The sequence below is a fragment of the Passer montanus genome, unplaced genomic scaffold (genome assembly GCF_014805655.1).
Source record: "Passer montanus isolate IOZ18808 unplaced genomic scaffold, ASM1480565v1 scaffold4, whole genome shotgun sequence".
NCBI lineage: Eukaryota > Metazoa > Chordata > Aves > Passeriformes > Passeridae > Passer > Passer montanus.
The window spans coordinates 14,218,867-14,246,208 of NW_024368818.1; the positions used below are offsets into that span (position 1 = coordinate 14,218,867).

A 27,342-nucleotide genomic window follows, 5' to 3' on the forward strand; every position below is an offset into this window, starting at 1 on the left:
GGGGAAGGGAATCTCTTTGTGGGAGGTAGATGTGTTTTGGGGAAGAGGATGCCCTTTGAGGGGGAGGATGCCCTTTGGGGAGGTGTATCCGCTCGGCAGAAGAGGACGACCTTCGGAAGGACACCGTGTGGGGAGGAGGCCCTGCCGGGGCGGGCCCGGGCCCGGGGGCGGGGAGGCGGCGGCGGCCGGGCGCATTTGAGCGGCGCGGCGCCCAGGCGCTATGGCGGGCTGGGCGCTGCGGGGCTTGGCGCTGGCGCTGCTGGCGGCGCTGCCCGCGGCCGTGCTGGGCGACACGCCGGCAAACTGCTCCTTCGCCGACCTGCTGGGCTCCTGGGAGCTCCGCGTCTGGCGGGCCGGCGGCCGCCACGGCAACTGCTCGCAGGCGGGTGAGAGCGCGGCGGGCCCGGGCAGCTCCGAGAGGTGTCCCGGGAGCGGGCGGGGGGAGCGGCCGCTCCGTGCCCGGAGCCCCCGGAGCCGGCACGGGCGGCGGGGAGGCGCTTCCTGCGCTGTTGCAGTTCCACTTTTCTGGCTTCGTTTCTCTTTTGTTTGTTCCGATGAGGACGTGACTAGGCCTCTCCATGGGCCCGTGGCTCTTGCCGGCTCACTGCCCCTCTCTCACGGGTGCCTTCCTGCCAGGCGCTGCCTGCCCCGGCCGTGGCTGCTGCCAGCAGGAGAAATGGCAGTGCTGGTGACACCTGGGCAGCCCCTGTCACCCCCTGGCAGGCTGTCAGGGAAGCCTGACAGCATCCAGAAAGATGGAAATACCACTTCCTTCGAGGGGATAATAATAGTGGGGACTTACTATTTAATGATTGTATGTCAATGTCATTTTAAAAATAGTAGATGCTTTGCATTTTTCTGTGTCATCTGCTTTTTGATCAGAGGACACAAGTGGCAGTGCTAGCACTGGAGATGAGGTGCGTGGTAGGGTTGGAGCGCTGGTGTGAAGGAGTGTGGGATGGTTGATGCCTCATTCCAGATGTTGTAGGGGAAGAGTTGTCATTGAGACACAGTGCCTAAATGACACAGCATCCAACACCTTTGTAGCTCTACAGGAAATTGTGTTTCAATAAGCTGGTGTTTCCCAGTCACAGCTGTTTGGTGCTGCTGCTAATAAAATGTGCAAATACTGTGTAGCAGTGGAAAAAAAGAGCATGTAGACCCACTGACAAGTCAGTGGAAGTCCTGAAGTGTCTCAATGCCCTTTTGCAGAAGACTGTATTCAATGAGTGTACTGTAGCATCTTCAGGAATAAATGTTACAAAATCCTTTATACATTTTTTTTCTATTATTTTCTTCTTCCATACAGTAATCATGCCCTAATGTTTCTTTCTTTTAGGGCCTGTGGAGAAAAAGGTGGTTGTCAATCTTCAGAAGCTAGATGTGGCTCAGGATAGTCTGGGCAACTATGGTTTCTTCACTTTGATTTACAATCAAGGCTTTGAAATTGTGATAAATGACTACAAGTGGTTTGCATTTTTTAAGGTGAGTTAACCTGGCTGTTGTTAGGCTTCTCTTCAGTCCCTGGGTGCCACAGTGGGTCAGTTGGGACACTTGATTATCTTTGGCTCAAAGGTTTGCCTGGATTACCAGATAAAGGATTTGGATTTCTTCTTTTCGTTTTTGAACATAAGGAAACAGCAATCAGCAGCTGCGTAGGGAGCAGAGAGAGGGAAGAGATATTCCACACTGGCCATTATCTGAATAAAATACTATACTATAAAGTGGTACTACTTTCTCCTCTGGGCATGCTTAAAGCAATTGAAAGCCTTCATGAAACTAACTTTTCTTGTAGCCTGGATTTTTTTTCTTTTTTTTGGCTCTGTGGACCCAAGTCAAATAGCAAATACCATTGCTTTTATCTTTCCTTATAAATGTTGTCAAATGCATGGACACTTTAGAGCCATCTATCCTACTTGATGGAGGATTTCTGGGATCTGTAAATTTCTGGGGTTTATAAATTTTATTTCAGAGTATTACTCTAATATCTAAGGAGCCTTCCTGCTGCCTCTAATTATTCTTTTGGAGTAACACTGTTCTCTTCAGTCCCTGTTAATGCCTTCAGGTCAAGCTGAAAACAGTGATGGTAGGCAGGGATTAGACAGGAGAACACACTTGTTAGGAGTATTCTGCTTCTGTCCTGATGAGTAGCATGATGAATCTGAAGGGTGGTTTGAAGTAATCTCTGCAGGATGGCTTTACTACCTTGAAGACAGATACTTTATGCAGCAGGCCTTCTCAGCTGGTGAGTGCAGTGCTGGGCAGGAACAATGAATGTGGTTTTGGGTGTTTGAGGAAGCGTGATCTCGTGAGTCAATAGTAAACATCCAGGCCTCGTCCAGGCGTAAAATCTCTGAACTTTGGCTAGTACTGAGGAGTGTGAAGAAATAACTTTTGCTCTAAATTGTCTTTCTGGGAGCCATGGTAGATGGTTTATTTTACAGCAACTATTTTAAATTCAGTGTTTTCAGGTGTTTACAAAAGTGAGTGATCCACTCTTTCAGGAGAACTGGCATCCTTACTGAATAGAAATTATGTAGAAAGTTCCAGTTTAACTGCAACATCCTTGCAGCTTCCATCTGTGCTGATTTGGGATCATGCTAAGGGAAAGCACAACTACTGGGGAAGTTATTTACATGCTCATTGTTGTAGGTTTACCCCAGTAAAGAGCAAAGCACCACTCAGCCATCAGTGCGTTGCGGGAGTGAATTGGAAGGATAGAAGTGCAAAAACTCGTAGGATGCAATCAGGGTTCTTTAATAGGTAAAGCAAAAGCTGTGTGTGTGTGCAAGCAAAGCAAAATGAGGAATTCATTCACTACTTGCCACCAGGTTAACTTGCCACCATAATAAGCAGGTGTTCAGCAATTTCCAGAAAAGCAGGGCTTCATTGTGCACAACTGTTATATAAGAAGGCAGATGCCATGATTATGAATGTCCCTCTTTTTTCCTTTCCCCAGCTTTTATTTCTATGCAGGATGCTTTTTGGTATGGAATATCTCTTTGGTCACTTCGGGTCAGCTTTTTCCCAGCTGTGTTCCTTCCCAATTTCTTATGCACCCCCAGCCTATCTGCTGCCAGAGCTGTGTGAGGAGCAGATGAGGCCTTGGTACTGTTAGCACTGCTCAGCTAAACTAAAGCATCCCTGCATTAACACTGTTTTCTTCACAAATCTGAAATGTGGCATTATATGAGCCACTATAAATGAAATGAACTGTCAAGACCTAGTGCACTCTTATAACTGGAAATTTTTGAAATAAGAATGCAATCTTTTAAACAAGACGGGGTCTTGTACTTGAGCAGAAGCAAAGTATGAGAGAGAAACACCTGATTGACATTCTCATCTGTGTAAGATAGTGAAATTATATTGCTGTGATGTGCATTCCTCAGAGGTTTGGCAGGTGATACAGCAAAGACTGCACAGGCACTGAAGGGTAATCAAATTGAGCAGAATTATTCTGAAGTTTCTAAGGCAGGGACACCTCTGAGTTCACCTGCAGTGGGAGGGCCTGCCTCAAAAGTGGCAGGAATTGCTGCCTCTGTGAGCAAGAACTACAGCAGAGCACTGTATGCTGTAGTGTTGTCCATGAACTTGGTTTTATCTCTGGCAGGGAGAATTTAGCAGTCATTGTTGGGCTCATCTGAGGAGAATAGAGTTGAACTAGCAAACTTTGGGCTGATATTTTACACTGAAATACAGAGTTGCTTTACAAGCCAATTTGCTAGGCAGTAAAAGAGTTGCTGATTATCAAACAAATTCCTGAGTGTGAGGAATTTAATCATAGAAACAGTGTGGCCTGCTCTGGTATATAAATGGATCTGTTAGTTGCCAGCTTGAAGACAGCTGAAAGTAATTGAAGGCTGCTGCTCTCCATACCTTGTGAAATACATCCCTAGAAGATGAGCACTAAGTCAAGTGACTCATAAGCACTGATGTCATGTATTGCATTTATTTAATGTATTGCACTGATTTGCAAAAGTACCCTTAAAACAACATACCAAAACTGTTACAGAATACTTTAAGCTTAAAGGAGCTTCTGGTGGTCATCTGATTCATCTTGCTGCTCAAAACAAAGTAAGTCAAATATACACCTGAGGAGTAGCATACACAGTAGCTTGCATTTTGTGGTCATTAGATGTGTCTCAGCCCTCTGTAAGCTGAGGGATTAATTCTTAGTTTTGAAGTTGGCTTCAGTATTAAGAAATAGCAAGCTTGTTTGGGTCATTGCTCAGTAACTGGGGATTCATGAGCAAGACATATTTAAATTACAGACTTCTTGCCTTAAACACCATAGGGAGGATTAGAGCCCAGGTCAGTTACCATCTAATAATTTTGCTGCTGTAAAAAGAGCAACAGATTACCAAGATGCAAGTCTATTGCTCAGAATCATGAGGAAATACCACAGCACTTACTAAATGCATTTTTTGCTGCAGACAGCTACTTGCTGTTATTGGGCAACGACATGCAATGTGTCTATCTGCAAAATTCCCAATTTCACAACTGTTAGTGGGCACTTGGAGGGGGGAAGTGGTTCCTTACAAACTGTTTGACCTTGTGACATATTTAACTGTGCATATCTGTTTACTTTTAATCCAGTAAATATTGCATTACATATGAAATAGAAATACAAGTCTGAGATTGAGCAGAGGGAGGATTTGCCAGGTAAAATGAGCAGTGTTTAAGCCAGTACAGTCTTTGTGAGTTTCAGGCGTAGAAGTGCCACTTCTGCTAATTGAACCTCCAGTGTATTTTTCCAAGTTTTAAAGAATTAAGCTGTTAATTACTGACAAGCTGTGGGCTTGTCTAAGTGTCGACTTTATCAGAGCTACTGTACTGTGTAGATATGAACACAGCCTGTTTGGCTGTGCATGTTTCAATGAGTTTTCAATAGCTTTTTGTTCCTGTGGCTTACTAAACAGACACCCACTGAACCTTTTGTAGGTTCTTATTGCCTTTACAAGGGATTTGCTCTTTCACTTGAGGCCTGTGGGGAAATTACTTTATATATCAGAGGAATGGATTGGGTGAGCTTATCAATTCTATTTTTTCCTCAGTTTACTTTAGTGTCTGAAATAAAGATGCTTTAACAGTGTTTTTTTCTAACTATTGTTGTACATAGATTGAAAGTTTGCCAAATTAAATGCAGTGTCCTACTGCATTCTTGCATTCTGCTTCTAGCACAAAATAAGTTGTTTAATGTGTGCTTCTGAAATGTCCGTGTACTGAACTTGGATGTGAAGTTAGTGTACTTGCTTTTGGCAGAAGCTTGATCATGTGCTTCTGCTGGATGATACTGGAAAAAAAAGGATTTTTTAGGGTTATGCAATATATAAAGCTTTAGCGATTTTTTTTTTTACCCCCAAGGGATGGCAAAAAAAAATAGGAGCAGCATGACTTAAAAAGCTAGAGTGAGGCTGAAGGGAAAGTTGAGGCCAACTTGTTTCAATTACTTGATGTCTTTGAGGTATTTTATTTGTTGTTAAGGCTACCACTTAGACATGAGACAGTCTCATAAGTTTCTCACTGTTTGTCCCTTAAGCAAAGTGGTTCTACTTCAGACTCCTGAGATGCTCTTTAGCAAATACCAGAAATCTGGCTTTTTTTTTTTCATATTGAAACGTTACAACTACTTCAGCAAAAAAAAAGAGATAGATTTTAGAATATTTCACCACTCAAGTTACTAATCTTTTCCAGACTTGGTGACATCTTTTTCTTTCTTCCCTAATGATCCCAAATTTGGTTAAAATCAAGGACTGCTGTTCTGTTTGTTCAAACAGAAAGAAACCAGAATAGTGACAGACGTTTTAAGTTTTCAGGTTATGGAAAAAAACCCCAAACCTTTTATTTCATGTCACTAAAGTAGAAGTGCTATAGTTGCTAATGCTATTTAATCATCCTGCAAATCAATTGAAAGTCAGCTTTTAACCTGTCTAATTTGGGCTCGCTTAACTGGCAGTGAGCAACTGCTGTTTTCCAAAAGTGGAAATCTGAAAACGCAGAACTCAGAATTGTGGAATGTTTCCTAAAGTAAAGAAAAATCCACCTGGAGTTGATATTTGCTTGCATTTTATATTGTGTAGCAAGATGCAGTAGTATTTTCTGGTAGCATTATCTGCTGTATTTTTGTGTAGTAGGGCACTGCAAGTCTGCAGCTCTGTTCTCATTCAGTGTGTGCTTCCCATAGTAAAATGCATAGGCACACTTGTAAACTTGAGAGATAAGTCTCTCCACCAGGTTTAATGTGTAGGGTAGTCCTGCCTCCTGGAATTCAAGTTGGCTTCTTGCCTAGGCATTGCTTAAATTGAGAACAATAGATTTCAAAGAGGATGGGATGTCTGCCTCTCTATGTGGCACTGCTGAGTTCTCATTAAAATGCTGTGACTAATAAGGTCTCCATCCTTTCTTGGTTTCCTCTTAGGGAGATTAAAGATTTTTAAAAAACCTTTAAACAGTTATGATTTTTACTAGGACTAGAATTGAACATACAATTAGATTGTCGTGATGACCAACACAGGAAAGGTGTTATTAAAAGTATACTTCAGTGAAAAGCTTACCTGGGTTCAGATACCTAACAGCAAGCTTTGAAGTTTAGCTATGTGAAGGTTAATGTTGGTATGGCTTGGCTAAATTTTGGCATTGGGCAAAACCACGTGAGTTGTCAGGATTGAGAAAAATATGCATTTGAAAACAGTACAATTTAATTCTATTTCAAAGATCAGAATTGGAACTATGAATATAGTTTGTATGCCTTTCTAAAGGAGTTCTCCTAGATTGGTCAGGTCACTGGATGGAGTTAATGCTGCAGGTTTCATCAGCTGATGAAATTATCATGTGACACAGCTGCAGGCATCTTAACTCAAAAATGAAAACCAGAGAAATGCATGCAAGCAGTTGTCCAGCAGTTGCTGGTGATCACAGCTGTATGGCTGTTATCCTCTATGAAGGATGCTGTTCTGGGATGGGCTGTGTGGATATTTTGGGTACTGTGCTGGCAGCTTCTGCTGAGTCTGACATTGTAAGTCACATCCACCTGAGCCAGCTGTTGCTTGTGCAATGGTGCCGTGTCTCTGCCATATGACTTGCTGTTAGTTGGGCAGGTGTACTCACAGTTGGTCCTCTAAACCTGATACAGTCAAATTTCCTAGATCCCATCTGTCAGTCCTTCACTAGCAGAAATAAGAAATGCTGCATTTCTTAGAAAAGTTGTTTTAGCAATGATTTTATTGTGTACCTTCTGGTAATCAGTGGTCTTCATTGTGGCACAGATGAGGTTTTTTTAAAGGCTTGTCTAGCACTTGTCTACTCAGTGGTTCTTGATTAAAAGTCAGGGAGGGGAAAGGAATTGTGACCTTATGTGGGTATATTTTAATTTCCTAGATACACTGTTATTTGGAGTTGAAATTCCCTTTATCCAAATGTCATTCATGTGTTATGGTCTCAAAGTATCCAGGTCCACTTTTCAAAGTAATTTCAGTAGTAGCTTAGTCTGGCACTCTACAAAAAGGTAGCTACAAAGGACTAGAATTGCCTAATTTTAGGCTTCTACACAGACTGAAATTGGCTTTTATCACTTACTTATATTGAAGCATTGCTACTGGCTGTCCCTTCACCTCCTTTCTAATTTTATTGATACACGTGAACTGAAAGAAGAGTGCAAGAAATTTGCTACATTCACTTTTCCAAAAGATAAGTTGCACAAATGGTGTGAATGCTATTGTGGTTATCTCTCTCTGTCTTTAAAAAGCAATGCATTTTGTCTCTGGAAATGGAGAGGGATTTCTAGGAGAAAAACACCTTTTTTTGTTGTTTTAATTTGTTAGTTAGCAGATAACTCCATTGCCTTTTTTCCATGAAGATAAGCCCCATATCTGTGTTACTTGTTTTAATTCAGAATAACACTTTGCAAGGCAGGATTGTTGCAGGAAGCAGGCCTGTTCCTCTGATAATCTTCAGGTTTTCAGATTTAAGGTCTATGCTTATTGAGAATAGCTGTAGTGTTTTAATCTGTGGCAGCTTTTAGATAGGAAAGACCAAGTATTAATTTATACCTGGTCATGTAGAACTAGAAAAGTGATCTTACAGTAACTTTGATGTAAAGTCACTACCTGTTTCTTTTAGAAGTATCTGCATTCTAGTTCTGCTGTTGTGAAGAGTGTGTGTCTCAAAAGTAATCTCTGGACCTTGCCCTTGGTATTTGGCCAAGTGCAGTTATTTCCCACATTGCACAATCTTGCACTGTAAGATAGGAAGAGTAGAACAAGCTCAGCCTTCTAGTGCCCCCACCCTGCTCCAGCCGGCAAACACACTTGCTGGGTATAGGTATGTTGCCTCTGCATCCTCCAGGCTGGGGACAAAGCAAATTCCCATTGTTCCAAAACAGTCAGAGAACTAACCTTTAATTTTATTCTGCTGATCAATAAACCTAATTATTTCATTGTAAGTTCTCCTTCAGATTTCTCAAAAAAACCTCAACATAGACACAAACCTCCCAGTCTCTTTAATTAATCTTTTCCATCTTGGGGCATTTCCATCACTGTAAGCCAGCACCTTCTTTAGTAAAGAAGCTGAGCAAACATTTTGTTGAAACATAGTTGTAGAATCCCACTAGGATGTGCAGCTGAAATAGGATGAGATTTAATGAAGTTTTCTTGGACTAGAAAACTTGAATTGTGTGTAAGTTTTTTTTGGTGGCTTTTTTTTTGTTTTGTCAATAGAAGAGTAAAGTTAAAGCCTTTGTTGCATGGGGTTTTCAGGTTCCTTTTTAGTGTAACACAAAACACTACAACCTTACACAAAACACCTTAAGACATGAGACACACATACCCCCATGGTGAGACATTGTTATCAGAGAATTATTAATTCAGAAAATTTATGTAGCTGGGCAAAATATTAGTGGTACCTGTTGTATGAAGACACATTTTGCCGAATATATTACATTATTGCTCTTCAGTGGTGAAATGAAGACTCGTGTGGCTGAATAAGGAAGTATTAGGACTCAGAACTTGAGGCTTTAGTAGCAGTCTGTGCTGCAATTTTAAAATGAGCTGTTCGCAAAGGATCATAATTTCTCACTGTCTCATTTTGATAGTTCCATTTTGATAGTTCCTCATTTCTTGATAGTCAAGAAATTGTTTCTTGATGCTTTGCCATCACAGCTCAAACCTAAAAATGTGGCTGGAAGTTTCATCTTTGGTTTTGACTTATGAAACAATAACAGGGCATAATTAGTACATACATTTTAAAACAGAAATAGTGCATGTCTTCCTGTGAGGTTACTGGATGACAAACTTGCCATTCTCCCTCTCTTTGAGTCTTAGTTTTTCAAACTTCTGTGGCAATCCAGAGTTATCTTGACTGGTCACATATTTGGCATAAGAAATCTCAGGGCCTTGAGGAGAAGGTTGAGCACTAAGAGATCTTTTACATCTTGCTGAGAAAGTAGCTGTTGGACCGAAATGATTTGACACAGGTTAGTTGATACTAAATTTTGTTGCTAAAAATGCAAGACACAACCCAATTGTCTTTTGCAGCTATTTGGTAAATAGCAGTTTCTTTCATCTTCTTAACCTCTGGAGTGTATTTGGCCACTTCCTGTGAAACACAGGCAGGAAGAAGCTGCTGTGAGTGGGTGGGGAACTGTGGCTATGCTAACAAATACATCTGCTCAACACAAGCATAACTTCTTTACATTACAGTACAAAAAGGAAGGCCAGAATGTAACCAGCTATTGCAATGAGACCCTGCCAGGATGGGTACATGATGTACTTGGCCACAACTGGGCTTGTTTCATAGGACACAAGATTTCTTCATCTCCATCCGATGTTCGCATCAACGAGCTACCTCTCCAGAAGCCTGGGGGAAGGTAAGCAACAGATAAGTGACCTTCTGCTGGAATAAAATGTTTTGTAACAGTGCTTGAGGTTTAGCTAAAATCATAAGAACCAATTCCAGTACTGAGGACAAAGTGATAATGTTGGAAGTAAACCTGAATGCAGAAGAACAGGGGAAGGTTTGCCTTAATGCCCGTGATAATGTTGGAAATAAACCTGAATGCAGAAGAACAGGGGAAGGTTTGCCTTTTGCATCACAGTGTCTTCAGTCTGTGATGAAGCCCTGTTATAAAACTGGCTTGTCTGAGGAAGATGGTTATATCTAGTCTGTCTCAAGTTTCAGAAACCTTGCCTTGATCCAGTAATTCCATGTTTCTTTAGCAGTACCTACCAGAAGACACTTCTAGAGTTACGTACTGAGTTTAGAGAATACCTTTAGTTTCAATCTCAGTCCTTTTCTTACCGTTTTACTTGTTTGGTTCCTTCTGTTTGCAGACTCTCCCACAGACGTTATGTGCACAATTTCGACTTTGTAAATGCTATCAATGCTCACCAGAAGTCATGGAGAGCGACAAGATACAAGGAGTATGAGAATTTTGCCCTGGAAGAACTAACTAAAAGAGCTGGGGGTCTCTATTCCAGAGCTTCAAGGTAATAAGACATTTTGTTCTGCAACGAACCCTACTGCTGCCAAGAGTCTACTTGTATTTATCCTGGCTCTTAGCTGTGCTTAGTTCAGATGTTTAATCAAGTTTCAAGACCTTCCCATTCATTTTCATGGGGTGCAAACATACTTTTATTTGAATGATTATTCTGAGTATCTGTTGTCTCAAGAAGTTGGGACAATTAGAGTCACCTACCTTTTAGTCTTGCTCAGTAACTCATTGCTGAACTCATATATACAGGGAAGCAGTTATCATCTCAGTGCAGTCTCAGTTATCATCTCCCTGTCCTGTCTGTTCATCAGTTGCTTGCCGCAGTCAGGAGTTTCTGCTTGTGCTTCATCTTGGTTCTGCTAGTTCTTGCAGTTGAAAAGCTGTGAACTGCTCTCTGCTCCTAAACATGAATATCAAAGATTTCTGATGGAATTCCCTGGTTATTTTGATAATTTGCCATGCCTGCAACAAGAGTCCGCTAGCAGGAGTAGAGTGTCTCAGTGAAGAAGCATGAAAGTAGCTCTGAGAATGCCTTCAGGGTCTTGCAGATCACTTAGCTGAGAGTGGTAATGGGGATCATGGGTACATCATGCTCTACAAAATTTGAGAACTCGAGTTTAAAGATTTCCTTTTTTATAGCTGTCTTAGCATCTTCACAGTTTTGCTTTTTTAGCTCTTGGTATTTCTGTGAGTGGGAATACTGCTTACTTTTCCAAACTGCGGCAATCGTATGTTTGTTGAAGAAGGTCCTACTGTAGAATAAAAATGCTGATTTTCATGGGAATGACATGCAGATGTATAGATAAAGTCACTCTTAAATACAGTAACCTATTTGGAAGCTCTCTTCCACCCATGCAGTACCATGATGGTATTTGTTTGGCCCTCTCCTGCTTTCAAAACAGGCTCCAGAGTCTGTTTTTTGTGAATGGCACTGAGCACAAGCATGATGCTACATGAAAGTTAAATGCAGGAAGCTGTTGTTTTGCTGATGGGAGCATCACTTGGCTGCAGGTGGTAGATGAGGATAGGTAACATTTAATACTTCTTCAAAAGTCGCAGTAAAAACTTGCCCCAGAGAAGTCTCCAGGGCAAGTGGGACTACACTTAGTGACTTGTCAGTGTAAGCCATGCCTGTGCCTGAAGTGAAACTGTAATTACTGTCAAGTGCATGCTGCCAAGGCAAGATGGTTTCTGCAGTCAGATATTCTACATACTTTGTAATTGCAGTAAAATAACTGTTGTAGAACTGTGTTGTTATAATCTCTGAGAGTTACCTCAGCACTTCAGATTGCAAAAGTGCAAAAGTCCTTGACCTCAGCAACTCATGGATGTTAAGGAAACTCCCCCATTGGACCACCCAGACAGAGCTGCTCTGGCAGTCACACTTGCACTGCCTGAGCTGGGACCAAGGCCCCTTTGCAGCCACACCCCACACTCACAGTCACACCAGCATTCCTTACCTGCTTGATGCCAGGGTTCCAATAGCAGAGTCTCAGATGTCCAGATCTTTAAAATAATTTGATCTTGCTGCAGTAACTAAATAATAAAACAGCAGTTCATACTCCAAGCAAAGGAGCCCCCGGGCTTTTATACCCCCAGCCTTAAGTGTGGGAAAGTCTGGGGTCCTTTCTGAGTGTCCTGTCATCTGGCTGGGCCACAGGTCCCTGCTGCCTTTGTTATACAAAAGGATTTTGACACCCAGAGCTCTTTGAAGCTCACACTGCAGCTTGCAAACTGAGCTACCTGTGCTGAATGTATTCCTCAACAGTGGATAGTTAATAATATATTTCCCTCAGGGAGCAATTTGAGTAGGTCTTGAATCCTGCTCAAGCTTATCTCTTCATATTGACACCCACTCAGTTTAGATGGAGATTATTTTAAATTGCATACTGTGAAGCAAGTCCAACTAGTAGAAGCCAAAGATGAAAACTGAATGTTACGTAATTATTTCCTTGCCTACAGTGTGATATGTTTTTCAAAAGTATTTTCTACTCTTTAGGCCAAAGCCTGCCCCTCTAACACCTGAGTTACTCAAGAAAGTTTCAAGCTTGCCAGAATCCTGGGACTGGAGAAATGTGAATGGTGTCAATTATGTCAGCCCTGTTCGGAATCAAGGTAAAAATGAAGAAATAAAACCTCTGAATTCAAAGTTCTAGAGCTCCTTTGATGTAGATTGTAATTTGCTGCTAACCAGAAGGTTTTGCCTAGTGTCTTGCAGCTGACAGGTTGCACCTTTACTGTGAATAACCTGTGCAAACTGGGTGGAGTCCTGGCAAACAATGCTGTATCAAAATAGGTGGTGGTACTGGCCTGTCCAGACAGCACTGACTTGCTGGAGTGGAAGCCTATTACCACAGTACCCTGCATAAACACAGCTGTCAGGTTTTGTCCAAACAATCTTAGCTATGGTTTTCTGCACGCTGACTGATGTACATTTAATTTTTTCCCTGATTTTGTTTGATGGCAAATTATCATGACCTTTAATGAAGAAACCCATAAAAATTGTTTATACTGTCTTAAGTCTTATCACCCTGATAAATTTAGGTGTTTCTTAACTGTGTAGTTGCAAGAGGAGATATTAGTCACTATGAAAATTGCAGACAATGACAAATATAAAATACTGGTAAGAACTTAAAAGGATGCCATGCTGGTATGTGTTGATTCTGTAGGGAGTGTTTATAGGTCTGTGGTGTGAGATGCCTAAATTATATGTTTGTATAATGGAGGCCAGGAGTGAGCTCTGTTAATGTGTCCCTTCTCTATGCCACCATAAACTTGCATCTACTGGTAGCTATCTGGTGGCAGGTTTTGGGGGAAAGAAGCATAACATTAGCATGGTGGGAAAGGGATGACTTAAATCACCATTCCCTCATTTATGATTTAGTTATTCTGACAAATTCTGCCAGCTGGTAGCAGAAGCAGTACAGGAAAGCTTATGGAATTTCTATCTATGTGGAAGCAGAGGAAGATGGCAACAGGAAATTATATGGTCCTGTGTAGGTGTGAGTCCTGTACTTTCTCCTGGTGTGAACTATGAATGTCCCAAGGGCTCTTTTATCTTCCAAACAATTGAACACTCAGTTCCAGACTATACCCTTTCTCTGTGGTGTTGCTTCAAAGTTTCTCTAAATGAGAACTAGTCTGTTGTTTCCAATAAAAGAGCTTCCTACACTTTTTATGTAATCTGAGGGTCCATGCTGAGTATGTCAAATGTCTGGGGAACATGCATTCTGCTCCATCAAATTAGAATTTTAGCTTTCAGGTATAGAAAAAAAACAAACCTACAAAAGAGGTCATTCTGTGGACTTTATAAATACCACTGTGGCAACAGAAAAGACATTTAGCAGCCAATCCAGCAGACTTCAGACTGAAATGGTTGAGTGAATTGTATTTTTCATGTTTTTGCACACATAATGCCAACAAAGTGTTCTACAATGTGGCCCATCTCAGATGCTGCGACTGTACAGTGAGTGGGAGGCATCTTTCACTGCTTCGCTTTGCCCTGCTGGGAAAAGTGTTCCTGTTCAGGCTGATTTTGTCCCTTCTCTTCAGAGGTGCATCTAGCTGAGTGAAGGTGCAATTTCATGAAGTCTTGCTGTTGTAATAGCTCTGCTTTTATACACCTACACAGTTCAAGAAAAAGTATGTTGTTTTGTTCCTCAAGGCTCCCACATTTTCATAGCTCTGCAATATTTGACTTTCCCACCATCAGGAAACAAAAGGAAATCAGTCACCTTGATGACAATCAGTAGATAAAATAGGACCTCATCCAAGTAATCGTTCTTCCTGTGAGACTTGTCATTCCATTTCCAGAGGCTTTTTATGAGTGAAAGGAAGGTCCTAGACAGTGCAGAGGCCTAAAGCTAGAAACAATACTAAATTTTGATGCAAAAGTAAGAAGTCTTAACTGTCTGCCAGGAAGCAGAAGGGAAATTAAGGTGCTTCTGAAAAGCCAGTGTACAATTACATGCCCTTGGGAAGCAAAAAGAGTGGGGATGAATCCATTATATTAAACATGCTATTTATACCACTATTCTCTTAAAAGCCAGTTATTTTAGAGGTAGCTGTAGAGGTGGAGCATGTTTTCAACTGGAAATTACGGGACTAAATCCATTGGTAGGTTGAAATAAGAACAATATTGTCAGCATTCACTTCAAATAGCTCATTGCCCCATAGCATATGTGCTCCATAAAGGATAGATAGAGCCTTCTCAGCCCTGCTAATGTGGTCCCTGAAGGTTCATTCTGAAGGAATAGGATAATTGGATAGCTCTTAAGTGCTACTGCTGAAAAACACTGGAGCAGTACTTTGCCTCTTATTCTTGAAAATAAGCTCAGTGTTCCTGAGAAGTTGTTAGAAGTGGGTTTTGAATTGCATGCATGAAAGCTAAATGAAGATTTAAAGTTTTTGCTCTATTGGTGTTCAAGTTCTAATCACTGTCTGGTAGGTTTTAACTGTTTTCAGTGGACTTTAGAAATAGATGTACCTGATGGCAGGTGACTAGCCTTGTTTATGTTGCTGACTGCTCCTTGTGGTTCCTTTTTCTCCCCTTCTCAGGCTCATGTGGCAGCTGTTACGCATTTTCCTCCATGGGCATGCTGGAAGCAAGGATACGTATCCTCACAAACAACACTCAGAAACCAGTCTTCAGTCCCCAGCAGGTTGTGTCTTGCAGCCAGTACTCTCAGGGTAAGGATGATGGTTATATGGACACCTTTCAAGTAATGACAATGCTGGAGAAGGAGACTAATTTGGAGACTTCCATCCCTTCCGCATCAAGTTACTTTTTTTATAAAACTTTTTCATACATCTCTCTGTGAGATGGGAATTATCTAAGGAGTAGGGCTCAAAATGGAGCTGATTACAATGCTTATCTATGGAAGAAATGGAACTAAATATTCTCCCAGTGGTATATTCAGAGGGAGGGGGAAATGAGCAAAAGCAATGACTAAAGCTTTCCAGAGGACTGTATCCTTGTTAGGGCAGATCATGTAACTAGCTGTTCTTTCTGACAGGGATTGTCAGGATGAGAAAAGGTCCAAGTGTTAGTGTTCCCAATATAGCTCCCACAGATGTAAATTTTTTCCCTGAGTGTTTCAGAAAGCTGACCATAGCTAACTGGAGTATTAGGATGATATGGGTCACTGAAGTATGTTCAATAAGTATGTATCTGAAAGATACAAATATGTACACAAATATGTATTGGAAAGAATTATGAAAGATTTAAGTGGGAGAGTCTCCCACCTCAAATAAGAGAATTTCCAAAGGAAGAAGCACTTTTTTGATTTACTTTGTTTTGTTTGTTTGTTTTTTTTTAATAAGGTTGTGATGGTGGCTTCCCATATCTCATTGGTGGAAAGTATGTCCAAGACTTTGGAGTGGTGGAAGAGGACTGCTTCCCTTACACAGCCCAAGACTCTCCGTGCCTTTTCAAGCGCAGCTGTTACCACTACTACACGTCTGAGTACCACTATGTTGGTGGTTTCTATGGGGGCTGCAATGAAGCCCTGATGAAGCTTGAGCTTGTTCTGCATGGCCCAATGGCTGTTGCCTTTGAGGTTTATAATGATTTCATGCTTTATAAAGAGGGCATCTACCATCACACTGGGCTGCAGGATGATTTAAATCCTTTTGAATTGACCAATCATGCTGTTTTACTGGTGGGCTATGGTAAAGACCCAGAAAGTGGTGAGAAATTCTGGATTGTGAAGAACAGCTGGGGCACCTCATGGGGAGAAGATGGCTACTTCAGAATCCGCCGTGGCACTGATGAATGTGCAATTGAAAGCATTGCAGTGGCTGCAACTCCTATTCCAAAATTATAATGTAAATGTCTTCTTCCAGTGCCTTGCCATAAGCCATAAGAACACACTGATGATTGAAGATTCTGGTTAAAATCTGTCCCCTGGCTTGAAAAGGCAGCTTTAAGGAATTTTTCAACAACAGAGCTGCTTCCATATGTGAGAAGATGAAGACTGTGCACTGGAGGCTTCCTCTCAAGTCTGACAGTAGATCACCCAGAAGGGCTGTTTTGGCAACAGTGGTGATTAGCTACTCATCATTGGATATGCCTTCAGTTACCAGTTGCATTTTTTTCCATGGGCAATCTTGACCTTCAGATCTCAGAGTGAAGTGTCTGCTATGATAGTCTGTAACTGCTTTGAAGAGACACTGTAGTGCCTTACTTCTCAGGAATCAGGAAGTCACTGCAATTTGGAACATACATGTGTTTTGGGTTGGGAATGAGCAATTATGCTGATGAAAATAAAATTCTAAAGCTCTAAGTGTCCTGTGAAAACTGCATGTCAAATCCTTATGACAATAAAAATCAATTCTATGTTTCAGGCTGTTACTAAATGTTCTAGTGCTGGATTTTATTGCTGTGCTTCACTATTGATAATTTCAGAGTTCAATAAAGAACACCCCACTCCTATAGGAGTTTGTATTTGTGGAAGAAGTTGATTGTTTTGGTGACCGGTCTATGAGTTTTGAGCTTCCTGTCAAGAACTTCTTACTTCATCAGAAACTGGTGGGAAAGAAGGATGAGAGGACAGAAGAGCTAGTAAAATCTTCCTTGTGAAGCTGAGATTATCACAACAGCATCAAACAAGTTGTCCAGAAGTGCAATAGTCCTTGCTGTGGATGTAGAACAATTCATTGAGTAAATTTGCTAATTCCCCAGTAATCCTGTTTAAATCCTTTCTGTTAATCTATTACTCTGTTTCTTTCAAATATACAAGGTAGAAATATGGGGTTGGGAGGAGGGATTGCAACACTTGGAATTAACAATTGCTCAGCTGCAATACAGTGCTTTGTTAGAGCAGCACTGGTCTTTGCTGTTCACCTGAGGAAACAAAAATGGCGTAAAGGTGAGTGTGAGTTTCATACATAGAAGCTAACTTCTTTAGTAACCTTCTATTAAAATGTGACCAAAGTCACTTGGTATTTTTCTGTGTGAAATACAATCTCATGGGTGGTTTTTCAAGGTGTAGGGAAATTCATAAAATGCAGAAAAATGGAACAGTTTTCTGTAATCAAACTATGCCATTTAACTTAGAATGGAAAACTCACTTTTTAGTTCAGTAGCAGAATTTCACAAGAAATCATGGATTCTAGTTTGCTCAAGTTGAGGGGCAGGGAAAGGCTTTTTCAATCCCCTCCCAAAAAATATTAAGCCTGGTCCGTGTTGAACAGGAGTTGCAGTGCCCTTGGAGCCAGGAGGGGTCCTGGGGTGCATCAAGCACAGCATCTCCAGCTGGGAAGGGAGGGGATTGTCCCACTCTGCTCTACACTGGGGTGGCCTCACCTCGAGTGCTGGGCCAGTTTTGGGTGCTAAAATAGAAAAAAGACATTAAACCATTAGAGAGTGTCCAAAGGAGGGCCACAAAGGTGGTGAGGAGCCTTGAGGAGAAGCCATATGAGGAGTGGCTGGGTCACTTGGTCTGTTCAGCCTGAAAGAGACTGAGGAGATACCTCATTGCAGTCTGCAACTTCCTTGTGAGGGGAAGAGGAGGGGCAGGCACTGATGTCTGCTCTGGTGACCAGTGGCAGGACCCAAGGGAATGGCCTGAAGCTGTGTCAGGGGAGGTTTAGGTTGGATATCAGGAAAAGGTTCTTCACCCAGAGGGTGCCTGAGCACTGGAACAGGCTCCCCAGGGCAGTGGACACAGCCCCAAGCCTGACGGAGTTCAATAAGTGTTTAGACAATGCTCTCAGGCACATGGTGTGGTTCTTGGCATGTCCTGTGAAGGGCCAGGAGTTGGACTCGATGAACCTTGTGGGTCCCTTCCAACTCAGCTTGTTCTGTGGTTCTGTGCAGATGTGGAAATTTAGAACTTGTGTTTTGCCAGAAGTGGAACAAGGACTTCTGAAATAGGTCATACTCTGCACTGGATTGTTTTAGCTCAGGGAGTTGGGGGATGGGAGAGGAGCTAGGTTCCTGGATTTTTTTAATAGCTGTAGTACATGAGATTAGCTTGAGAATAAGAATATGAAAGGTAGATGTTTCTTTTTACTGTATTTCAGCCATTAGGAAATTGATTCCTTGTCACCAAGCTGTTGCTGACACTCATGGCCCTACAAATACAAAAACACTTGCTATTCACCATGTGTTGTATCATGTTAACTACATGTGTTTTGAATAACATTCTGTGTTATTTTCTTGGCAACTCCTTCATCTGTCTGTCACTGCTTCTGTGTGGCAGCTGCACCGGTGCTAATAGGGAGATGGGAGTGTTCTGAGAGTGGTCTGTCACTGTCACTGCCCCCAGTGACTGTCATCAGATGATTGCCTCTGGCTGACTGCAGTGTGTGAATGTCCCTGTTTTCTGTATTCCAGAGTTACACAGAGGAATGTCAGCCTGATGGAGCTGGTATGTGGATGTAGATTGTTTATGTGGCTTCTTCCTACAAACAATGCATTAGCTGAAATGCAAAACATGCTATCACTTAGGAGAATAATTATAGGGTTGGCAGATAGATCTTGTAGTGAACATGTAAAGTCCTAATATATTTGACTTTCCATGGAAGGTTAATTGATAATGTTATGACTGATAAATACCTTCAGGGGAAATAAAGTTTATCATCAGCCCAGCAAACAGAGATATTAAAAGTTTTGTGTTTTGAAAATTAGTGCATACAGAGTACAAGATACATCTCTTTAAAAGCTGAAATCCTTAAAAATTATTAAGAGCTGTGGTGGAGTCTTCATCACTGGAGTGGATTGATTTTCTGGTTTGAGGACTACTCCGACACTAGAATTGCTCAGAGATTCCTGCAGTTGGTTTATGAAGGAGACTTGGCAGGGTCATCATGACTCCTTGCTTTGTGACCTGAGAACTTGAAACACAAGGTGACATTTAAGTTCCAAAGTTGTCAGTCTAACTTTGCAGTGTAGATAAAATTCATTTAAAGAAACAGCAGGGATTTTTTTTTTCTAGATTTGTTCAAAGTGCTGAATTTAGGACTGAATTTTAAAGTTTAAAGTTCCAGGGGTCTTGGGAAGACAGGAAAACCAGTGCACCAGTCAAGTTTATTAAAATGGCAAGCTCAGGACAGTATTAAAGCTTGATAGCTTCTTGCCTTTTTTTTTTATGACTTACACTTTACGCATTGTTTTCTTGTCCATTGATGAAGGTTTAAAACTAGCTTTTAATATGGAGTTAAGAACATTGGACTACTTTTTCAATTTCTGCTAACATCAGACTTCCTATGACCTCTGAAAAATACTAAGATATATTTCTAAAGTACTTTGATTGAGATGTGATTAAAACAAGGCTGTAAGTAAGTCTGGAGGTATCGTTAAGAGAACATTTCGAAAGATGTTAAATGCAGAATTTTGAAAAGCACCTTTTCCTCAATTTTTGTATTTTAAAAGTGTCAAATGCTGAGGGAGAGGTGTTACTTATTTTAGAAGAAAACAAGGAAGATGGACTAAGGAAGCATTTTCTCAGTGGTTTCAATCTACAAAAGAGCAGCTTTTACCAAGATTTTCAATTTTCAGTTTTTCCTGCTTTGCTTTTAGGGAAAACATTATTAATTTCTTCAGAAAAGCCATTTATGGTATGTGTTAAAAATCCTGTTAAAACATCAAAGCCATAACTGATTTTCACCTGAATGAGTGAGACTTACTTAACTCTGCTCTAGACAACCTGCAGGGATACAGCTGCCTGGTACCACTGGAGCCGTCTCACTTTGGGTTGGTGTGGGCTCCGCAGCATCATGAAGAGCATGATACGATGCCAAGGGTCTCTCAGGACTGTGGTGCAGCAGTGGGTGAGGAGGGAAGTTGTGGGGGGAGTTTGCCCAGATCTGCTAATGGCCATGGGAACTCCAGGTCATTGCAGGAGTGGGGCAGGGACAGCTGGAGGGATTCAGGCTGTGCAGAGGGGATCCATCCTCACTGGGTGTCTGGCAACATAGCTTTACTAATGCTCTCATTTGCACCATAAGGGCAAAACAGCACTTGAGTTGTAAAATAAAATGTGTTAGTGAGGTCCAAAAGCCTGTAGGTGTGAACACTCTTGTAACCAGACCAATTAATGGCTGACTCTCATTTTTCTTGCTGCAGTCCATTCATTACGTATGTAGATGTATCAAGTTACTTCAAAAGAAGTTGATTACAATTTGGACCTTGAATTTGAAATCTTGAGGGAGAGGCTAAGCATATTTAAAAGAAAACATAAGTCCTTTCCATATCCTGGGCAATATGGGCAGCATGTCATAAACAAACAAAAGATAAAAGCTTTGACTGCAGTATGAGATAATCCAACATACTTGACTACCCTTTCTGAACAGTATGTTTTAAGTGAAATGCCTCTGTTTCACTGAGCCAAAGTATCTTAGGTGCTGAGGAGAAGGTATTGGAGACTACAGCTCAAGCAGGCTGAAATTTCTGTGCTGGTTGCTGTGGCTTCTGGATGTGCTGTTGCCTGAAGCAATGTGAGCATGTGTATCTGTATGTTTAGGTTTCCAAAAAAGTAGGAAGCATTTAATGGCAGTAAAATGGTGTTAGTAACCTGCAACTTTAGGAGGTGGTCAGGTGCAGAACATTAACAGAGCATCAGTTTTTATCAGTTCCCTCTGAATGACAAGTGCAGGAGGAGGAGAGGTTGAAGCCTTTCTGCATACCCCATATGCATATGCAGAATTTTTCTGTCTGTAATAGGAAAGGCACTGACACGTACTCCTGCCAATTATTCCTAATTGTTTCATTTGGATCAGCTGGATTGATCCAGCGATATAGCAGATGCTATTTAGCATGAGATGCACAAGCTAAATTAAACTCTCTTTCATTTCATCTCTCTAACATTTCACTAGGCTGATAGTTTAGCTCACTCATCTTCAAGCACATTTTGCTATTTGCACCTTAAGATATTTGTGCATGTTTATGGATGAAGTGATCCTTGGGACCTCTGATTTACCTCATTAAATAAAGAATACTTTTAAGGGCTGTATAGAAGGGCTGATATCACTTTAGCAATATGACAAGTGATAAATTTTAAGTACTGTCATAACTACCAAAGATATTAAAAGGGATGTTTTTGCCCTAGGAGGATTTCAGAATCTTGAAAAACATAGAATATTCTTAAATGCCCAGCAGTTCCAAACTTGATGTTCTTTGTATTAGGTGGGAAAAACTTCCCAAAACCATTAACTAACTGTAGTACAGAACCCTTATAATTACATTTAGCAAAGGATACATAAGGATACAGTATGCGGATTTTTTAAAACTTCATTTAATTAACTTTTCTATTACTCTCTTATTTAACACTTGTAACACTAATATAAAATGATGGCCCCTTCTATTGTTCTGTTTAGCATTTTGCTGGAATAAGTAGGATTTTTGGTCTGGACTATATAATGGGATTCCTTAGGGTTTTTCTTCTCATTAGCACTGATGACTGAAGGAAACTGAATATCTCAGAAGGCAAATCTTCCTGAAAGCACACAGTCCATGACCTCTGGGAGGCCACTGCTTCACCTGGGAACAGTGATGCCCAAACCTACTGTCTCCTGACTTGACTCTGTACTTTGCTCTTGGTCTGACTGCGCCACTTCTTGCTCCCAGAACTATCTCTGCATCACAGTTCAGGAAAATCTGGAGCCTGCTTAAATTCTTGATCCTATTTTGGGACTCTCTCACTTCTCCCTGTAGGTGTTTAGGCATAAACAGGAATACTCCAAAAGCTTGACATTTGGGTGACTAAGTCTGTAGTCTGTACTATATTTTGCTTTCATTAAGATTTCCTGCTAAATATCATATGTTAGTAAGGCTGCTGAGTTTCATCACTCAGTTACATTTCTCCCTGCTTTTCTGAAACCCTCTATTAACCTTGGGATTATATGCACAAGTTTAAATTCCAGCAGGAAATTTAAAAACCTGTATTCAGTTGTGGGAGGGGGGAAAAAATCAATTACAACAAATAGACTAAAAGGCCAAATCAAATACATGAAACTCAGCAGTGGGATGATCAAATATAAACAATGAAATGTTCTTTCCACAGAACATATCTATTTTCTATGTAGAAAGTAGAAATAGGGTGATTGTATTTTCCTGATTGTTGGGGGCTGATTTTTAAGCTGTAACATTGAAAGGATAACTTTCTGTTTCTTTTTTTTAATTAAAGAGGCTGGCAAACTTGAGCTCAATCTTATCCTTTACAATTGTAGAGGTTTGTAATAGCAGCATTAAAACTTCTCCAAATGGAAAATGAATGGGACCATCAGAGTATGGAAGAACCAGGAGGGGATAACAGGAGATGAGCTATGGGAAAGGCAGATGCTGATGGCACCTGGGTTGACAGCAAATTAAGTTCCCAGTATATCTGCATGAAGTACATTGAGACACCCAGAACAGGAAACAAAGATTAAACTAAATAAAGCAAGGGACATCCTAAAAAAACCAGACAATCTAAATTTAAACAAGCTATGCAGTGGTTTGGCATGGTAGGGACCTTTAAGATCCAACTCCCTCCCCTCTCGCCTTAAGAATATATGCCACTTTCTATCCCAGGTTGCACATCCAACATGGCCGTGAACATTTCCAGGGATGGGACATCCACAACTTCCCTGGACAAGATGTATTTGTGTGATGAGACTCAGTTACAGTGCTACACACAGGCATGTGCCTCACCACTCTAAAAGGAAAGAATGTCCAATCTAAACAACTTTTTTTTAATTTAAAACTCTTGTCCTATCACTATCTACCCATTAAAAACCCCCTCTCCCTCTTTTTTATAAGGCCGCTTTAATACTGGAAGGTTGCAGTAAAGTTTCCCCAAAGTCTTCTCCCCAGGCAGAACAACCCCAGCTGTCTCAGCCTGTCTTTGTAGGAGGTGCTCCAGGCCCCAATCATCTTTGTGGCCTCCTCTGGGCTCACTTCAAGACATCATCCTTGTGTTGAGGACTCCAGAACTGGACACAGTGTTCCAGGTGGAGTCTCTCAAGGGCAGAGAAGAGAAGCAGAATCCCCTCCCTTGTTCTGCTGACCACGCAGCCCAGGACATGGTTGGCTTTCTGCATAGTGAGCACACATTGCCTGGTTATGTCCAGCTTTTCATACATGGGAACCTCTAAATGCCAACAAGAGGTGATGGTAAGGACAAACCCTCTTCAGCAGCTTCCAGGCAAAAAGACTAGATGCTTTAATAAGCAAAACCTACTGCTCTATGGAAGTGGAACAGATATGAAGCAGTACAAGTCTCCTCCAAAAGCAGCACCTGAAGGCTAGGGATGAGGAGGTGGTGGAGGCTGAGTAGCTGGCATCCACTTCCTTCCTGCTGCTGCAAGAAAACTTGGCTGAAGCACTGTGATGTATGTGGGTATAGGTAAGTAGAATAATTTAACACAGAGCATGGCCCTTGTAAGAAGGTGGGTGTCAGAGTGTTGATGTATGTTTTAAAATATAATTACTTTCCCTTTCTATAGGTGTTGGATTGAGTTTTGCTGCACTGCTGCTAGAGAGAAGCAATGTTAATTACCACAAAATCTCTGGCTTAAGAGTTCAACTACAGGTCTCCAAGTACAGTTCCCTTCCTCAGTGTTAATTTGTGTGCTGTCTTGAACCCATGAACGATCATGTATGTCAAAGCTCATGTATACCCTCTAATTTGTTTGCACCCTTACCTGCAATCCAACTTTCACAAAGAAAAGAAATTCTGGCTCTCACAGGACAGGTGATGGCCCTCTTCTGTTATGTATCAGGTAAAAAAAAATCATAGCTGGGAGAAGATAACTGCTAAGATAACTTCCAGAATAGGTAGGGTTGTTGTTGTTGTTTGTTTGGGTTTTTTTGTTTTTTTTGGGTTTGGTTTTTTTTTTGGGTTGTTTTTCTTTTTTTTTTTTGGAGGGGGGATGTTTAGTTGATTGTTGTTGTTTTTCTTTTTTTGTTTGAAAAGAGTGCTAAAGCCATGATAAAATTGTTCAAAAAATGTGAGAAAACGAAACCTTCCTGGTATTTCTGATTTATGTAAGGATTTTTTCTTATTTTTAAATATATTCATAAAAAAACTACAAAATGGGAAGATCTGAGAAAAATGCAAAGGTTCAGCTGCTTTGTAACTTGCTCTGACATTCCTTTAATATATATATATAAGGAATATATTCTGTGTACGCAAACAGAAAGGACTGGGGTTTTTTTATTTTCTTGCAGTTGAGAACACTGACAAAAACCCCAGTCTGGAAACCCTTCACCAGATGAACTGAGATCCACAAAGTGTTACTTATCCTCCATATCTCTATTTTTCATTTGTCTTCCCTGCTGAGATAAGGCTTCCAGGAGCAGGCCTGGCCACCATCCAGGGTTGGAGCAGTGCTCAGCATGCAGGAGCCTTTCTTGCTGAGCCCTGAAGCACGACTCTGATAGCAGGCTAAATAACAGCTAGTAAATGTGGAAGGAACTCAAGCCCAGCACTGTCTTTATAAACACCTTTATTGTGTCTTGGGAGGTTTCTGGAGTGTATTGGTGACAGCATCCTGTACAGATGAATTGGCTGATGAGGGAAGATGCTCTGCTGGACCACATACTTACAAACAAGGGAGTACTGTACAGATGTGTGATAACTGGGGACAGCTTTGGCTGGAAACCCTGAGAGAGTAGCATTCAGGATTCTGAGAAGAGGAAAAAAAGCAAAAGTCAGAGTTCAAGCCTTGATTTCAGGAGAATAGACTTTAGCCTGATCCTTCTTGGGAAAATCCTCTGGAAGACCCTGGACTGAAGAGGCCTCAGGGAGATCCAATTGATTTTCAAGAATAACCTCCTCCAAGTTCAAGAATGGTCCATCTCCACATGCAGCAAATCAAGCAAAGGCAGCAGGAGCCCTGCAAGGATGAGTAAGGAGTTTCTGACTAAACTAAAAAATAAAAAAGAAATGTGTAAAATACATGGAAGTGACAGGTGTCTGGAGACAGATATATGAATCTTGTCTGAGCTTTGGTAAGGTCTGATTATTAAAATTATTAGAGAGATGCCTCTGTCCAAATTAAGGTGCAAATGAGACCCTCTGCTGAAGTGAATAGCATGAATTTTATTTAACAGTAAATGTGAGGCAGAGAGAGAAAGAAGTATAAAAAGAGACAAGAAGGGAGAGAAAGAGAGTGACAGAGAGACAGATTAAGTAGAAAAACGTCACCACTCCATAGATTCCAACAGCATCCCATTGGTCCTCTTCTTGTTTTCTCAATCATAGGGTCCCACAAAACATAGATCAAATGGACTAATACACATTCAGCCCAAGTGGGAGCACCCAGGTTCCTCCTCTGGTATCTTCAGAAAGAGAAAGAAGGAGAATCCATGGAACTACAGGCTGGTAAGCATCACTTTGATCACAGGAAAGGTGGTGGAGTAAATCTGGGGAGTAGTTTCAAAACACAGGAAAGATAAGAAGGTGACTTGGAGTAATCAGTGTAGGTTTATGAAGGATATATCATGCCTTACCAAACAGATAGCCTCCTATGATGAAATCACTGGGGGTGGGTAAAGAGAGAACACTGCCCAATTCTGGGCTTCCCAGTAAAACAAATGAGGATAACTGAGTCCAGCAAAGGAATACAAAGATGATTAAGAGTTTGGACCATAAAGGAGAGAGAAGAGACCTGGGACAGTTCATCTGGAGTAGAGAAGGTTCATGGAGATCTTAAAGAATCTGTAAAGTATACAGAAAACAAATTTCACTGCACGTGATGTTAGTGATTGTCTTCAAGAACAACACTTAAATCTATGTGAATTGGACAAAAGTTTCAAATGGACAAATGTGATTCAGCCCTGTTCTTAAAGGAGATTGTCTCTGTGGAGGAGAGGGTAGACTATTGTCTAAATTCCTCCTGTGTGGGTTTCAAATTGACCTTCATGGGAGGGGCATAATGCAGGTTACTGATTATCGGAACTATTCTATCTTAGACATGCCTGTGTGTAGCACTGTAGCTGACTCTCATCACAAAAATACTCTTCAGTACCTGAGAGGCCTAAACCTGCTGCACTGTCAGTTTGGTCCAGGCTTTTGTCCAGCTCCAGAGTAGCATTCCTGCAATGAGTGTGATGCTTCCATCTGCAGCCTCAGTGAGTGCTCTTACACCTCGCTTATTGAATCTGAGGTACAACAAATTTCATTTGGAACTGGCACATTTCAGACTGAATCTATACTGTATGATGCCTTCACTGCTGTCTGGCCTCGGGGACAAGCCATTTTACTTTTCCCAGAGTATTACTGACCCCCCTGTTATTAGATTTTACCCTTGGCAGACATTCTGGTCCTTGCCTTATTGCTTTTTGAGTTGCACTGTGTTCATGTATTCCCAGGTGACTGTTCAAATACACTTGGTGTAAAATGCACTGCAGTCCATCTAAGATTTTTTGCTGCAAGCTCCGAAGGATAGACTTTAACTTGTATTTTATTAGGCTGTATGGATCTATATTTAAAAAATTATCCTTGAGAGAGGGAATTATGTCAAATTATTATTAATTTTTGAGCTTGTTGGAGTAGAAATATGAATTTGCATCTGAGCATTGTCTGTGTTCGCAGAGGGCTGATGGACATGGAAGCTATGTTGGAATATGCAATAAGTAGTCAGACTCTGGGAATGATAACCCTTCATCAGACTAAGGGTTGCAATTGTGAGAGAGCCACAAACTCTCACCCTTTTAGCGCAATGATTCATGTACCACTGGGCTCTTAACTGTGTAGCTAACAACTCTGTATTCATTCCATACCCCAGAATTAATTGCAATACAAACTGGCAAAAAACTCTATGCATAATGTCAATGTTTTGTATTTTTTTTTTAAGTAGGATATAAAATTATAGTCTATGACATTGATTTGTATGTATATGTGTGTGTATATATATATGTGCATACACAC

The 27,342-nt window shown here is 41.1% G+C and overlaps 1 protein-coding gene across 1 annotated transcript; it reads left to right on the plus strand.

Moving 5' to 3' along the window:
• The first annotated feature begins 202 nt into the window (after positions 1-202).
• CTSC (cathepsin C) lies at positions 203-16,940 on the plus strand. Its single transcript, XM_039718389.1, has 7 exons — positions 203-386; positions 1,340-1,485; positions 9,696-9,862; positions 10,326-10,481; positions 12,486-12,601; positions 15,044-15,175; positions 15,809-16,940. The coding sequence occupies exons 1-7, from the start codon at positions 221-223 to the stop codon at positions 16,309-16,311; spliced, it is 1,386 nt and encodes a 461-aa protein (XP_039574323.1). The 5' UTR covers positions 203-220; the 3' UTR covers positions 16,312-16,940.
• The last annotated feature ends 10,402 nt before the right edge of the window (positions 16,941-27,342 follow it).

What these genes read in the sequence shown, in the direction of transcription:
- CTSC (XM_039718389.1), top strand. Translation starts at nt 221, where the DNA reads ATGGCGGGCTGGGCGCTGCGGGGCTTGGCGCTGGCGCTGCTGGCGGCG. An exon ending in CGGCAACTGCTCGCAGGCGG is followed by an intron (nt 387 to 1,339) that starts GTGAGAGCGCGG and finishes TCTTTCTTTTAG; the next exon opens with GGCCTGTGGAGAAAAAGGTG. An exon ending in CAGCCCTGTTCGGAATCAAG is followed by an intron (nt 12,602 to 15,043) that starts GTAAAAATGAAG and finishes TCCCCTTCTCAG; the next exon opens with GCTCATGTGGCAGCTGTTAC.